A 17,227-nucleotide genomic window follows, 5' to 3' on the forward strand; every position below is an offset into this window, starting at 1 on the left:
TTCTTGCTTCTTGCTTGGGACTTCCAGTGACATGACAATGCTCCCCCACTCAGTCTCTACCCCTAGGGGGGCCACCGCGGATGCTCAGTGCTGCTCACGACTGCTGACCTGAAAGATGTGGGTTCGATCCCGGCCACAGCGCTCGCAGTTCGATGGAGGCGAAGTGCTAGAGGCCCATGTACTGTGCAATGTACACTATCTACCCCCATGGGATTAGAGCACTGCATGGGCCGGGCCCGGCACTCTCTACCGTTACCGGCCTGAGCCCGGCCCGGGTTCACGAATACACGTCTGGGCTAGGCCCGAGCCCGAGGAAGCTCTCGTCTACCCGGCTCAGCCCAGCCCGACAAGTGGGAGGGCCCGGCTTAGGCCCGAAACACGACAAAAGCTATAAGCACGCTACATATAAGTGCAAGTGTTGTTGTTACTACGAATTCCAAGGAAAAAGAGTGCGTCGTTAGAATAGAGGTATAAAATTCTCAATTTTTTTTAGTTGGTACTTTTTTATTAGAAGAATGAAAGTATTGTGCCATGAATGACTCTCATACCAATTAGATGAAAATAATCAAGCCCATTATTTGGATCTTAATTACTTTTGAATTTTATTTCCATAAGCATATTTCAAACAGCCTGTAACATTGCAATCTGTTGGCGACTGACCCGCAAGAAGTCATGCAAGGCCACAAGGCATGCAGTGAGCGAGTCTGTCAAACAGCTAATTCTCCCGCTGTCGCTTGTCTCACCATCCAGCAAAAACAAACGCAGGAACATGAAGTGGGCTTGGATATATTACGCAATGAAGATGTCAACTTCTACAGGCCCCATACTTCACTGAAACTGGGTGTTAACGCTTTCGTATCTTAGACAATTAGTTTAGAAAGTTTTTGTAGAATTAAAGTGTGCAGAATAATTTAAAAAAAAGGCAGGACTTGACAGACAAAAGAGAAAAGTCTCATAAATATTGTGCCATAAATTATAAAAAGTGCTTAGCACGAATGCACAGACCAAAAGAAGAGAAACCATACTACATGAGGGCTATGAGCTAAGCATTTGCTAGATTCACTCTCCAAGGCCCAAATTTGCACATGTGCAGCCTGCTCTATGCTCCAGGGAACCAGGAGGAGTAACGCCTTGAAAGAGAAGAATACTACGGTTATCAGGAGATATGAGACTCATTATTATCGAGCGTGGAACATGACAGGTAAGTGTGATGCAATCAGAATCAGTTTATTGTAATAATTTATTGTAGAGCTGAAAATCCAGCACTAAAATGGGAAAATTAATAAGTTTGTGCTCTGGAAATAGTTGAAAACTGTCTCTGCCTAGACCTGCCATTTGTTAACCCCATGAGAACATACTAAATTCAATGAAAATACCTGTTCACTCCACAAGCTCGGCCCTGGCCCGCAACCCAAAGCCCAGGTCCTGCCCAGGCCTTGCATAAAATTTGCTGTACCCAGCCCATTTCGGATAAGCCCGAGTTCGTGCAGTTCTCTACATGGGATACTCCGATCGCTTCTTGAAGATTTTGTCACCCCATAGCTCACGACAATGTACCCCTCCGCCAGCTCCTTGCAACACGTCAGCATGCGGCTGCGCACTTAGATACGCTCGATATATCTGCACTGATGCCGCTCTCTATGGCGACCAAGCTCAAATGGCGTGGATTTGTACGCAGACCTCCGCCTACTCTGGGGCCTATATACATATCACCTTCCTTCAGTACCTGCCTGCACGCTGAGCTGCTCGCAATCTGGGGAGCCATTGCCGCCCTCCTACACACTGGTGTCAAACCAGTCAGTCTTCACTCATTCACACACGGCTTATTCAGAAATTCTTTGCTCTGCCTCGGAGGATGCCAAGGCCACAGCCATCCAATGCATCCTCGATCCGCAGGCATGCACAGGCAGGTAATCAGATCGAAATCATTTGTTCATCGGGGCATACGGGTGTGCCCAGTCGCTGCTGCTATCACGGGTGGGACGATCTATTCTTCATTACATCTGCCCCTCAGGGCAGACCCGTACAACTTCCTAAGCTGCACAACCTCCTCAGTAGCTACCATGCACTACGCCTGTGCGTCTCTCCGTATTTCAAGTCATTTCCACATTAAAGAACTTACTCTACCGGTCCTCTTTTCGCACGTTTCGAAGAAATCTTCATCAATAAGGTTTATGCTGTTTACTATGGCAACGGCCCGACATCACCGCGGTAACGTGCTCGCACTGTGGGATCCACTGCTGCGCGGACCTTACCCCTTTACTCTGGCAATGTGCTGCATTTGAAACCGGAAGAATGGCCATACAGTCCCCCCAGCACACAGATTACCGTAATGCGCTGCTCATGGATACCGATGCACAGCTCCAATTTGCTGCTTATGGGAGCCAAAGCAGCCTGATCAGGGTGGTGTAGGTGTGCCGATGAAAGCCCTTCTGATCGTGTTCAGCCATAGCAAGATAGCCAATTTCACTCTGACTCAGACCTCGACGTGTGACTAACGTTCTCTCTCCATTTCCCCCCACAGTGTCCTTGTGCCTTCCTTTCAAAATAAAGAACTTTCAATTGATCATCTCTCTCAGCCACTATATAGACTCAATTGTCATGGTACTCTGAGCCAAAGAATACACTTGTGAACGCAGCAGAGAACCCACAATCCTGCTCGAAAGTTGGCAAACACTTTCCAACGACTTTTTCAAACGCAAGCCTTTCTCCGTGCCAGTCGTCTGCGTATGTCCATTAAGAGATGGCTGTTGGTTGGATTCTTTCAGATGTCACGCGGCTACCGTGGCCGCAGCCATTCAGCAGCTTCAGGCCGGCACGTCGGGAAGTTCCGTCTCAAAGGTATTCCCACGCTTCCGTAGCTCGTCAGTGGGGCCGTGCGGATGGTGCCGGTGGAGGAGCGCTGGCGGAGGAGCGTGCAAAAGGTGACAAGAGGAGGGAGGAAGGCACAAGGAGGCTGAAATTCAAACTTTGATTGCAGATGACTGAGTTTCTACAGAACGCATTGAAAAAATTCTTGATGGATATTTGTGAAGCAGTGTCCTTTAACATCCCAGGCATACCGCAACTTTACTGAGTAGCGTTGCAGGGCCCCTTAAACATTTAGCGAAGTGACTGCCACGCCAAACTGCTCCAAAAGGCGAACTGTTGCATGCTGCTGCATTATGACATCCTACATCTGCGTTAGGCAGCCTCAGTGAAAATTTGTTCATGGGAACATACTGGTTTCTGCTGGTTGTACAGGTTCGAGCAAGGGCACTTACTGGTTTTCTGCAGGCCCCAGCAGGTAGCCTGGTGGTTTTCTGTTGGTTGTAATGCTTCCAGCAAGGAACTCTTTGCTGGTCTGTTTGCGGAGCCTTTTTGTTTTGAGTGGTAATAATAATCTTCAGTTAACAACTTTTCGGCTAAATCTCTTCGACTGTGAGAGCTAAAAATTGAATAAGTGGTGCCAAAATTTAACGAGAGAGCTTTGCTTATTGACCATTCCCCACTAACACCTGTGGAACACCCATAATGGGGGGATATATAAGCATGAGCCCATAAGGCATTGGAACGTGAGTGTTTATGTTCCACATGCAAGTTATGTACGTGTATTGTAGTGCTTTGTTTTTGCTCTAGTTGCTACTTTTAGAAGGGTTTAAAGCTGTACACGTGCTCCCACTATAGGCAAATCTACATGGCCCAGCAGGATGACTTTACCATTTTGCTGTAGGTTGCGAGAGTTTTTCCTATTTTTTGCCTGTGCCTAACGTTTAGGAAGTTGCTTTGACATTTGTTTTTAATGTTTCAGAAAGGTTAGAAAATGAAAAGACATTATATGGATGGCTTATTAAAAATAATTAAATGTAATGTTTCGGTGCTACCATGCACAGAAGCTAATGGTTCCAGCAGCTGTTGGCCCAGGTGGAAATTTTGAGAGTGGGACCACTTGAAGTGGGTTATTGGACTGGGACCTCTTGCAAGTGGGACCACTTGATGGAAGAAACCATTTGAAACTTTACGGTTAAAAAAAGAAAAAACATTGGAAATTTCAGCTGGAACCAAGCTTGGATACTTCAGTGGATTCCAGTTGGGTTTTGAAATTGGTTCTGGTCATGCCTTTAATCAACATACATATTATTAAGGTGCAAAAGGAAAACTGATTTGTGAGGATTACAGGGCAATGTGCAGTCTGATGCCAACATTTTTGCGGGGGAATTGCATGCAATAGAAATCAAGATGCACACGAACAAGAAACATATACTATAATAAGACACTAATAACATTAGCTCAGTGTACACATTCATAAATACACTTCTGTTTATGAGACTTTCATACTAGGGTCAGTGGAGCTTGCCCATTAAGCACAGTTATTTGCTATAATTTCGACCACAATGATTGCTTAAATTACGAACACAATTTAGTAGGTTAAACTGCTGATAGCTCTTATTTTAAGAATCATATTTGTTCTGCCTTGTTTGTTCAATATGCAAATGTTCACATGGATCGTGGTTCTGCTTGATGCCCAGCTGTGGCCACTTGCAGTCTAGTGTTCCCACTTTGCAAGCCACTTGCTTTCAAATGGTGCCACTTGAAAGAAAGTGGAACCATTTGTAAAGCCATCTGCTCTGAAGTGGCACCACTTGAAAGCAAGCGGGACCATTTGTAAAAACACTAGCTAAGTGGTACCACTTGAAAACAAGCAAGACCATTTGAAATCCCACGTTATATTTTTACCTTGGGGGAATAATCTAATAAACCAGTACTGCTGAAACTAGCACGTTCCCAGGAAATACAGGGTCTGTTCTGAAAGTAGTAGGACTCATTTTTTTTAATAAAATTTATTCAAGAGAATAGTACAAACGATTAAAATTTTTCAAAGTAGCACCCTTCTGCACCTACACGCTGCTGCCAATGAGTTTTCCAGTTTTTGTACGCCTCCAAGAACGCCTGGTCCGGAATGCTGTTTAGCTCCCTCGTCACAGCCTGTTGAACCGCCTCTACCGATCCGTGATGTTTCCCCTTGAGTGTCGATTTTATTCTCGGGAATAGAAAATGTCTAGTGGGGCGAAGTCAGGGCTGTAGGGGGCCTGAGGCAGCATTGCCGCCTTGTGCTGGGCAAAAAATTGGGGTCCTCATTCACATGATGAAGAAGATCCTGGCAGGTCGCTTTCCGGTTGGCCTTTTGCTCCTCTGACAACACTCCCAGCACCAACTTCGCGCACACTTTCCCCATGGCTAAGTTTTCTGTCACGATCTCAAAAACTTGGGTTTGAGGAATGCTCAAGTCATCAGCAATCATTCTGATACTCATCCTACGATCAGTGTTCAGTAAATGTTTCACTCGCTACACATTTTCGTTGGTCTTGCTGGTCGAAGGGCGTCCGGAGCAGTCGACGTCTTCCACTCTCTCCTGACCTTCTCGGAACTACTTGTGCCACTCAAAAAACACCTGATCTACCCATGGCAGCGTCACTGTAGGCCTCCTTAATCATGTTGTGAGTCTCTTTGCCCGTTCTACCAAGATTTACACAAAATTTGGTCACGTAGCGCTGATCCAGTAAACGCTCTATGATTCTGCGTGACGAGACGTTGCGACAGGGGTTCACAGTACAAGCGACCTGCTCTCTTCAATGGCCGAGAGCCGACTACCGATTTTCCCCAGCATTCCCAATATCCCCCTTCAACGATCCTGCTTGCGCAGACCGCCTCTCGTCCGCCTGTTCAACCAGGAAAAAACCAGTCCTACTACTTTCAGAACAGACCCTGTATTTGTCTGGCACCAAATGAGCAGCCAGGTGGAATTTTTTATGGGAATCTGCTGGTTTCGAATGGTTTCCAGCTGGGTTTTTGCTGGAACCTACTGGTCCCAGAAGGAAGCATTCTGGTTTTCTTTTGCTGTATATGGTCCCACTAGGGCATTAAGTGGTTTTGTGTGGGGCTCTTTTCTGGAAGAGTGCGGTGAGGGGCTAGTTGGTATGACATTACGAGAACAAAAAATAACTGCGGTCCCTTCTGGGAGCTTGTGTTTCTGAAATGGGATCTGCTGACTCCTGTTGGGAAATTTTATGTTGTTGAATTGACAACCTTTCTCGTTTGTGTGGTAATAATTTTAGCTAAATCTCTTGGATTTTGCCTGCTATAAAATGCATAAATAGTGCTGAAATTTAATTAGTAAAATGTGCTAATTAACCATTCCCCGTCAACACCTGTAGGACGCCCTAAATGAGGGGGTATATTGTATAAGCATGAGCCCACGGTAACAGTTTGAACGTGAGTGCATAAGTTTCCGATATAAGTCATGTGTATTGCAGAGCTTTGTTTTTGCTCTTGTGGCCGCTTTCTACGTTTAAAGGTGTGCGTTCTCACAATATGAAAAGGGTTCAACTTAAACTGAGGACAGTGCAGCAAGCTATGGATAGGAAAATGATAGGTGCAGGTTAAGAGACAGGAAGCGGGCAGAGTGGGTCAGGGAACAAACGCGGGTTAATGACATCTTAATTAGTCGAAATCAAGAGGAAGAATGAGCTTGGGCAAGGCGTATAAAGTGAAGGCAAGATAGCCTATGATAATTTTTTGGCTATTTCAACGTGTTACGTGCACTGGGGTTGCTTTGCCTGCTAGCTTCTTGAAAGCGCATGTATTTTGGCACGATGTAGGCAAATTTGCTGGGCCACAGCGCTGAGGATAACCGCGTATTTGAAATTCTAAAAACTGATATGGATATTATACTTGCAGTGGGCTACACGCACCTCTCAGCAATAGTTAAAAAAGTTAACTATTCAATATTAGTTAACCAGCCTGCTAGTTAGCACATCTTAACTGTTTTATGATGTACTACATCAATAACAATGCTATGCCGAAAAATGTTCTGTTTTAACTCAAAAAGCCTATTTTTAAAAATTGTTTTATTTGTACATACTATCGATCCAACCAAGATAGGAGTGGACACATCATCAAACTTGTGGCATACGCAGACCAGCAGGAACAATTAAGATGCAGTCAATATACAGTAGAATCAATAAAACAGTGTTAACAAAGTAGTCATAAAATACAGGTGAAGAATTGCAGGTAATAAAAGATTCCCTTTATATATACTTTATTGCTTTATATGTTGAGCAAGACGGACGGAAAATTGCTCTCGAGATTGTGCATTTACCACTTCGTTTGGCAGCCCATTCCATTCGAACGCTGTTACAGGAAAAAAGGAATATTTGAAACAGTCCTTGTGAAATTTCTCTATTTGGACACGTCTACTTAGATGAAACACCGTATATGTACTGTCGATCATCTCCTGACGTAGAATGGAAGCACGCCTGCATGAAAGCACACTTTTTGGGTGACTTTCGCCTGCATTTCACGTTTTTTTTGGTTTGGAGATTTTCTGCGGAAGACAAGGAAAGAGTCCAGGGACGGCAGTGTGCAGTTCCCGCGAGGAATTGGCACCTCTCGCGTTTACCCTTGGCACCTCTCGCGTTACATCTTGCCTTTGATAATTTCGCCATCCTCAAAATGACGCTCACATACCATAGATGTGCGAGACAGCTGTTCTTGACACGCTCCCACCTTTTAAACTGGCTGTCATCGCGAGACAGTGTAAGAAAATGATGATCGGTGGCGTTCTGTTGCCGGTTGTGCAGCCGGGCGCAAAACAGGATGACACGTGTAACGCTTGCTTGAAGTCACCAAGTGCCCAAATTTCACCACAGAGAAGTTTTAGTAATCACTAAGAGCACTATTCACGCAAAAACCAGCTTAAAATCCGACTAGCCTGATCGTTACTGCAGCGAACGAAACTCCTGCGACAGCAGACGATGTGGAAAAGAGCGGAGCTGGGGAAGCGGTGCCGGAGCTGCGAAACTGAAACTACTGAAACGTAGAACCATGGAGGAAAAAAAAGTTTTTTGAAGTACATTACATGCCGTTTTATGCCCTGAGGCAATCAACATCGCATTAAAAAAAAAAGTTTTTTCTTCTTCCATGCGTAGAACCCTAGACGTTGTTAAACGTTGTTTGTTGTCCCTCAGCAGTGACACACTGTGACCGCTGTACGTAAACAGCTTTACTTTTTTACGTTGCCCGTAATAACTATAGTTTAAAATAATTACTACTTTGTTTATAATAACTGCCTTAACGAAACCTTAAGTAGTTTGTCGTATTTTTTTTTAAAGTTTTGCGACAGTCAGAAGCGTCCTCTAGGATAATTGTCTAGGATAACAAAGGTTTTGTTGCTTCTTACGGTGGTAGGCGGCTGGCCAGCGTTCGGGCTCTGCTGCTGCATGTAGCTCTCCCTAGAGCTATTTGGAGTACAGGCTGTTTGGTGTGTTTTTCCTGATGCAATACAACCATTCTTACTGCAAGCTCTTTCGATCGTGCGGTATTAAGAGATGTTTATAAAGTGAAGGATACCAAAAGGAAGCAGGGACGCGCTGCTGCGATTTTCGACAGGATACGTGAACTGCACGCTACTCACGATGGCGAATAGGTATCTTCAGCTGGGAAAGCGACTTGAAAGAAGTCTTCTCAGGACATGGCACGGTTCACGATTGTCACGACATAAGGTAAGCTGCAAGACCTAATACAGCGTGATAATGTCGCTACAACTTTAATTTGGAAACGAAGCGTTCGTTTCGTGACCTTGCATTATGCTTTATTGGCTACGACTGATTTGCTAAAAATTTTGCCGGTGCGTTCGCCGAGCGTCTGAGAAAATAAAATGACAAAGCAGACGCACAGCCTCGGAGTGCAGGCACTGCTTTAGAGTGTTAACCCATTTAGACCTACTCGGCTGCTAGCACGAAAGTCTGAGGAATCAAACCATTGTAGGTTTTAGGTTTGAATGTCTCAATATTTAACGATGCAGACGAAATACGTGTTGCTTATTTTAGTTTGCTACGGTACGATGCTCTTCCTCTCGAGTACCAACAACCATGCTATTCAAAGTCAACGGATTCGTGTTTCCATTTGCTTATGTCCATGTATTGTAGCCGGCAGCAGCAAATCTATGTGCATCCGAATCAGGTGAAAAAAGGACGTGCTGTTTTAGGCTTTATCATTGTTTCCTGTGGGTATTGCTTTGGTGCAGGTGGGTTTCTTTTCTAATATTCATTAAAACCTGTTTTCATTTTCCTTTACTTGATAGTGCTACCCAACAGTATTCATACTTATTTGGCACAAGATGAATAAAATTTTCCAGAATTGGCGGAGATTGCTAACGCATTTTTGCCGGGTATCTTTTGAGCGTCCAGGGGTTAACGGTGAGAGGCTGGACTCTTTGGTGACCATAAATATTTAAGCTCACAGCTATCGCTACCCTTGCGTGGAAATGATGTTGCAACCTAATTTACAGCCGTCAAGTAATTCTGTGAAACACAGTTGAACCCTTTCCGGCCCAAGTTAAAACTGTTCAATATCAAAAATTGATATCCAGAAACTAGCATGTGTAGGGGGAGGGTAATTCTAAAACATAAAAAAAAATCAGTTTCGTCGGTTCTTTATAAGTTTTTTTGCATGATTCCAAATGGAATCATTGTGACACAGGGGATGCGAAATACTTAGGTTTTGTGATTACTTGGAAAACTTAAATATCAGCTGCTGCGAACCTTCTCTAATTTTTGTTAGAGTAGAGGATGCCACAATTCTTACCAAGAGTATGTATGAATCACATGACACACGGTTTGTACCTCTGTTGTTATTTTCTAATTGTGTGTGGGTCAGTGTTCGGTCCTATGTAAGTGGAATTCGTGATTTCGTTGAAGACAAGCAAGCTTTGGTTATTTTGAGACATGCCACGTTGCCAGTATCCAGATTTCCAGCCTCAAGCTCACAGCATCTGCTTACTTTACAAACTAAAAAATTGTTATGCGGAGATCTCAAACATTAAGTTGATGTAGAAGCGTTTGAAGCATTCGTGCAGTGAAGGTGTTCCTTTCAGTGGGGGGTCGTATTCAGTTCTTTAAAACATAGCTCAAAAAAGACACGGACTACACAGATGTGGACGAGACAGGCGCTAACTTGCTTTTACTTGCAACTTTATTTTAGAGAAGCCACCACGCCAAATATATCGGAGCCTATCACCGCTATCAGTTGATGAGCATGCGCAAAGAAGAGCACAATCAAAAGAATAGCGTGTGGAAAATAAGAGAACGGTGCCAGGGGGACAAACGAACAAAAAGGAGACACCACCTACTCAAACTTGATCACTGTTAAAGTGTACTTTTTTAAAGGTTGTCATAAAAGTTCAAAGCCCAGCATGTAATGCGGCTAAAAATGAACAAATAAAAATGTAGATCGAGTAAAAAGAGAAAGATGAAGGGAGTGTACAGGGCTCCTACGCAAAACAAACATGACATTTAAAACTATCCTGAGTAACAAGATAAAGGAAAGGAAAAATTTATACGAGTGTACAAGGCTCCACTCTAAGACAAACATATGGGGAAGAGAGGCGGAGTACAATGGGATTTACATTTATGAAGAATGAGCATGGCAAGGGAAGTAAAAGCTAACAGAAATTAGGCTGAAAACAAACAGGAGGTGGCAAGTTAGCGCCTGTCCCGTGCACATCTGTGTCGTCTGTGTCTTTTTTGCGCTATGTTTAAAAAAACTGTTACCAACTATCCCGAACCAAGTTACTATTGCGTCCTATTCATGATTTCTTAATTGTTCAGCAGTATCGTGCTGCATCCGCAATAAGGATTTTTCTGTGATAGCTTTTTTGGTTGCACAGCATGAACTGTTGGGCGAGTCGGGCAGCTTTTCGGAGGTTGAAAGCTGTATGGCTTTCAACCTTCGGCGTAGTTGCTCTACCACTCGGTCCTGCATCGTCCTAGTTTCAGTTTGCTGACATGGGTGATATTCTGTAGAGGTTCAGTTCTTTTGTGTTATGCTTTGTGTTTGGCTTGTTGTTGTTGCTGATCTACGTGCAGTGAATGCTATTTCTTCATCATCGGATGAATCGACACCTTGACATGTCTAGTGGGCCACTCTTGAAACTTCTCCCTTCCATATGAAAAGTGCTTGCACTATATGTGTGCATATTCTTTGGAAGAAAAAATGTTTTTTGTTGCATATAGATTACGAAAGAGGCAACATTTACACAAGCAGTGACAGGTACCTAAAATACAACTGCGCTGATTCCATTTGGAATCATTATTATTTGCGAAATATTTTAGCGCTTGTAAATGTGTTTACCCAAAGGAATTTATTTTGAAGGAGTAACGTGGGGCTTACTTGTACCCTTCCACGTGATTAGAGAAAAATAAAACTGTTTTTTTTTCTTTTGCACGGTGCAAGGGAGGACGTGGCATCAGGCGATGGCGACAGCAAAGCGTGCGCAGTTTTTATATCCCTCTCCTACGTACTAGCATACGTCAATCAGGTGAAAGTCCGCCACAATATGTAGATGAATTGCTAAATGTCGGAACTACTGCGAAAACAGCAGAACTTTTTCGCTCAATTCAAGACTGGTAGCCCCTGAATTTGCTGATTCCAATTGGAATCACTGGGCCTGAAAGGGTTAAACCAGAATATTGCATGATACACCTGAGAGCACCTCCTTTCTGCCTCAAGGAACGAGTGGAGTTGCATGCCTGTGCTGAGCCCTTGCAAGGCTGTGGAAGTCTAATTGGTGCATACATCAATAGTGGCTGAAGTGTAACAGTATGTGTGGAGGGCAACATTTAGGTCTCTTAATTGACAAAAGTAGATGCAGGGTGAATTCAAACTTATAAACGACTAGCAGCCAAATGTCGATGTTTGTACTGTTGGTTTGCTGGTGCGAAAGGAAACTGGAATTAAATTACATGTGTACGTCAAGTCAACTGGTATCACTTTTTTTCGGATGTTTTCTTTTGGCGTAGGTATTAATGCATGTGCAGGCAGGTGGTAATTATTCTGCAAAGATTGAGCACTGCACTAAGATGGGGTGTGTGCTGTTTAATCTTGTGGTGCAGTGTGGCTTCCAGTTCAGGTGGAATCTTTAGAGGAAGAACAAAGCCCCTAATTCACACTGTGGTGGTGATTGAAATGTTTTTGCTGCAAGTGATTCCACAAGTGGTGGCCAGGCCTTTTGTGCAGAACTAATTTTGTGGTTATAAAAAAATCTGTCTAGGACCTGTTAAAGTGAGTGCGACCGTCATTGTATTTATTCCATTGCTTCCTGTTCAGCTGTACTTTAGTGATTAGTGGCATGAGTTTTAAAAGGATGTTGTACAGTAATTGACATAATCTTTTTGCATCAAGACACTGGTCCATGTGGTATACATTTTTGACTCGGGTGGATTTGTACATAACACTTCAGAGTAGTTTCGTATGCACAAAACACTTCTCAGCTGCAAAAAATTGTTCTCACTGAAGTTTTTCCGCACAAAAGTTCTGATCGTAGGGGAGCAGCTGTTCTCTTTGACTTCTGTTTAAATGTGCTTATACTTTGGCTTTGAAGTAAGTACTGTTTTGACGGTGTGTGGACATAGTTGGTAGCCCTTGTATAGTAACATAATGTGTGCAGTGTAAGATGTATTTATGCTGCACATTTAAACAGTTCTCTTCCTGGTCAGAAAGCATATTTATGATGGGGACGGGATGAAAGAAAGAAGACTGCGTGAACAAGTTCTTACAGGCACTGCAGGCACAGGCACTTGCAAGTGAAAAGAAGAAAATTTAAAAGCAAGAAAATTAGTAAAAATTTGGAGCTGCTTTTCTCTTTCTACTCTTGAACGAGGCCTTACAAGCAGTAGAACAAAAACCTTAAACCTTAGATTTGCAGGTGTTTTTCTCGAATCAAACACTAAAATTGAGCTTTGCAACGGAATGGGTGATGGTTTAGCTACCTTTGTAGACAGAAGTACTTCATATACCAGCGGTACTGATTTCTGTGTAATGATTACTCAGTCCTCTGCCTCACTGCATGGTAACAGGTGGAACGTAAGAGCTGTTTCGAGGAAAGACTTTACTGGTTTTAACAAAGTTGCTCAAAATTATTAGTCCACAAATTAAGTTTCCAATTATAGTGTGTGTATGCAACAAAATTGTATTGTGTATGCCACAAAATTCCGTAGTATTCATTCTAAAAAGCTTTTCTTCTCAGAAGTCTGCACCCTTGAATGCTTGGAAACCTGAAAATATGGTTTGTGTCCATGTCAGATAATTCGTGACTTAAGGGGGATAATATAAGTTGGCACTGTGAGATTACGAAAGTTATTATAAAATGTTTTTTGGTCTATCCGTTTTTATCTTCTTGAAGGAGCAGTATCATTTTCCGCACTGTTGGCATCTAGAGAAAAAAAATTTAAATGTTGATAGCAGCTTTGTAAGCATATTATGACTGTTGAAGGATTCATTTGCTGCATTATCGGGCAGCCCTTATGTAGCAGTTATGAAAATTAATTCGCCTTTAATGCACTGCTGCTTTTTGTAAGCATGTATATGTAAAGTCTGGGTGAAAAGTCTCGACCCGCCCTCCTAGTTTTGAAGTGTGCTGCGACTGCGTGCTGCACGGCGTGGTTCGGAGCTTGAGGGAGGGGGGGGGGGGGGGGGGACAGCAGTGTGTCGTCAGGTGGCACCTGCATACAGCGCGGCACAATTCGGAACTGAAAGGGGGCTAGGGTCAGAGACTTTTGGCCCAAACTATGCAATCTGTAGGTGCCTGTGGGAAGCTTGTTCTGGAAGGTACATATGTAGAATGTACATCCTGTAATAAAATATGTGTGATCCTTTATTGATTTCTTTTAGGGTAGCATAATTTAAGCCTGTTGTCATTATTTTTGTACACTGAAATGTCTTGCCCTAACCTGGAATTGCATTGCGAAATGCTCACTTCAATTTCATTTCATTTCCAGATCTGCACAAAGATTTTGACTCTGAACGAGGTTCCCCCTACATTGCCACAACTGCACTTTTTACTAGAGCAGTGGCAGTCGCTGTGTGAAAAGCCACCAAAGGGATTTGAGAAGTACTTTCCCGGACCTAAGAAAAGTCAGCAGAAGGAAGCAGGAGAGCAGGCAGTGGACAAGCCAGCTGGGAAAGGTTAGAAGCATAGATTGGGAATGGAGCCAACATCCTTGCTTCTACAGAACTGTGTCTATTTTATCTTTGTGTACAATAAACCATTGTTATAATAAAGCAGGCAGGATGGAAAAAAATTTTTACATACATGCAGCAGTCTCGGAGGTGGCAGAAGCACTGCAGTAGCCTGTGTTAATTAAGAAGTTTTCTGTCTGCATGGAAATTCAACATAAAATATGTTACTTAAGTATTGGTATAGGACAACAGAGCCTTTTTTTTGTTTGAAGTGAGGCACAAAGTTGCTCTTTCTCATGGCTGCACTAACAGCTTCTATTATTAATTCTTGCCAAATGCATCTAAAGACTGGAACCACCTTCCCGCAAATATCCCATCTATATCAGAGTACACTCTTTTCAGGCAAGCGTTGTTCACACTTTTTTTGTAATGTCACTTGAGTGTTTATTATTGGTGTTTTTTTTTTCTTTTTGCCATTTTCTTGTTATTTGGTTTGTGTCTTGTGGCTTCATTTTTATTAATTTTTATTGGAGTTCTATTTTACTCAGTTTTTGACCTATCATGCTACCTATTCTGATGTTGAATTTTTGTACTAATATATCTTACCGCTTTCATGTTGCACTTTGCTTCTTGTAACCCACACCGATTCCTCTCTCCAATGCTTTGGCGATTGAGGGTGTGCGTAAAGTAAATTAAATTTTTGGTGGTAGGAAGCATGAAACGAAGCCATCTTCTAATGTTTCAATTTGAGCAACTTCATCTCCCAAATTGGTGTCTAGCTCTAGTAAGAAAGTTGATGAGCACAATGCATTTGGTGGTGCCGTCAGCGAATTAAGTAAGGTCTGAATTTTTCGTTATATACTGATAAATGGCAAGAAGTACTTCTGAATTTTATACTTATGTAATGTGATGTAAACTAAAAGGTTTCAAATTCTTAGTTGTCAAGGGTCTTCGTCAAGAAATTGTCCTCAGGTGGTTTCGGCCAAGGCGGGTGCATGAAAAAACTTGCTGATGAAAGTAAAGAAAGGCAGTGAAAGAAAGTCTGAAGAAAATTGGAGAATTTTACTAAACAGTTGTAGATGCAGCTTGTACAGCTGTTCCCAGTGCAGTCTGAGATGAACTGGGTTGACACGTTGACAGTGATTCCAATGAAACATCCTGTCAGTACTTGTGTTCTCGCTTCCAAACATGCTTTTTGAACTTACCCCGCAAATTAAAGTAATTGTCAAAGAATGTTCAAAACCATCAACAGGTAACTGAAAACAGCATTCTAGAATGTGTACAAGACTAGCTAAAGGAAATGCTGACCAACTAACATTTTTCCTTCTTTATTTTTGACCAATTTTTCTGCTTTCATCATCGTCTGCATTTAAAGCATTTCTTTGCTCATGGTAGACTTACTAGGCATTTGAGTTTTGCTGAAACAAGGGGTTGCAGCTGCCATTTTTCATGTACGAGTAATGTCTGAAGCAAACGGGGCATGGCTTTTAGATCAAAGTGCCATGATGCATCTGTGTGGAAGCGTATTGGCACACTGTGTCCATTCTTGAGTGTTCCAGTGTGTGTATGTGTCAGCATGCTGTGCCTCCACATTTCCGTTATACCAGTGCGTTTAGATCATAGTTCTATGTTCTGTTTACTTTGATTCCTAGTTACACAACAGGTGTGCAGCAGTGTTGGCTAGCATGTGATATAGTGATGCTGATTTGTGTCTTGAGACCTACCTTTTTTTGTGGGCACTGTTAATTGGGGAGTAAAGCTTCACTTTCAGTGGCAAGGGCAAAAGTGTAGTTTGGCTGTGATGAATTAGATCACTAACAACTGTGGAGGTCTTTCTGAAATGAATTTGTGTTGAGTTTGTGTATGCTACCTCAGCTTATGTGGCAAACTGCATTTTATTTGAGCAGTTTTCAAGCAGAGCTGGTTTTACCCAAAAAGTGAAGGCCGTATATAGAAGTTCCATGCAACTATTTACTAAGGCCGATTTTTCGCTCACAACGGCGATGCGTGCGCTGGATCTGTGGAGTGGAAGTCTTGACACTGTTGTGTTGAAATTGCTATTTAAGAGTTCACGAAGGCACAGCCATCTGCCAGACATAAGATCATTTGGTTGGCAACATGCTGTTTCAAGTTTAGTTATGAAGTGCTGGGAAATTGTTGAAGCTTTACCTTATGCCTGTGCTACAATCTTTTGCCTGCTCCTTTCTTGCATGCCTGCGCTGTGCCAGGAGAAATGTGGTAGACATGGCCTTTGTCAGGGATGTGTGTGTCTTTGTGTGTCTCTTGGGCAGACTGCATGCTTTCAGTAGAAGCTGCACCTTGGAGCATCAGACTCCGTGTTGCTGTAAAGATTTTACTCTTTAATGTGTAATACAGTTCTTTGCTTACTACATGGTTACTGCACAGACTGCAGACAGTTTTGTTATTCCTTGGCCATATGCCTTCTATGCAAGCAGGTCTTCATCACATATAAAATTACTGACCAGAGCATCCATTTCATTGAAAATGTGCGCTGAAAGGTTTCTTGCTGCAAATTTGAAAGAAGTCACCGTGCAAGATATTTTCTTGGATGGTGGATGTTGTGAGATTCGTTGTGTACCATCTGTCAAGAGTTTCCAGGCCAGAGCTGCAGCTGAAGCTGGAGTGGGCATGGGGCCATATGGCGATGCAGTGAACGGTATGGCTCATTGGTTTTGTGATTGAAAAGTATTGAAAGGAATCCCACAGTTTCTCGCAAGCTTGCACAAACAATTAGCCTAGTAATTTTGCCAAAATCTGCGTGCACCTTACTCTAGATGCAGAGATGCAGGAATTTTGGCTTGGGTACTTGCAACGGGTGGAACCTGTGTTCTGGTCTCATACTTTTGATTGAAGTAAGCAAAATTGGAGTGTTCTTATGATATTTATTGTAGGCAATCAGCATATATGTGCGTGCATGCGAATAGATGTGGCCGACTAATCTTTTGTGCGTCGTTCAAATCTGCTTTCCTGCCACAGAACTCCCTAAGGATGGTCCATCCCAAAGTGGGCCTCAAACAAAACAGAGCTCTGGAAGCAAACCTCCCCAGTGGAATTTCAGCTTTGGTGGCCAAGGAAAGTATGTAGAAGGACCGAACGTATTTTTGCTGCAATATTTGCTACTTGCCATTTCATGTGGCTGAGAGAGATTTCAAATTGTAATACAAGCGAGCATAATTTGATAGCTTGTAACATTGAAAAGAGAGGGTTGTGC

The 17,227-nt window shown here is 42.9% G+C and overlaps 1 protein-coding gene across 2 annotated transcripts in view; it reads left to right on the forward strand.

Annotated features, from left to right (window-relative positions):
- Positions 1-8,207: 8,207 nt before the first annotated feature.
- Positions 8,208-17,227, forward strand: part of Afg3l2 (AFG3 like matrix AAA peptidase subunit 2) — a 40,615-nt gene continuing 31,595 nt past the window's right edge. Inside the window, exons 1-3 of one of the 2 annotated variants that reach the window (XM_089579984.1) lie at positions 8,208-8,540; positions 13,815-14,001; positions 16,993-17,092. In XM_089579984.1, coding sequence (XP_089436110.1) covers positions 8,454-8,540; positions 13,815-14,001; positions 16,993-17,092 — 374 coding nt within the window. In that variant the 5' untranslated portion in view covers positions 8,208-8,453. The remainder of the gene's footprint in view (positions 8,541-13,814; positions 14,002-16,992; positions 17,093-17,227) is intronic. The other variant, XM_089579983.1, reaches the window with a different exon arrangement.

This window comes from Amblyomma mixtum, chromosome 3, assembly GCF_055824585.1.
Source record: "Amblyomma mixtum isolate Tamu chromosome 3, ASM5582458v1, whole genome shotgun sequence".
Lineage (NCBI taxonomy): Eukaryota > Metazoa > Arthropoda > Arachnida > Ixodida > Ixodidae > Amblyomma > Amblyomma mixtum.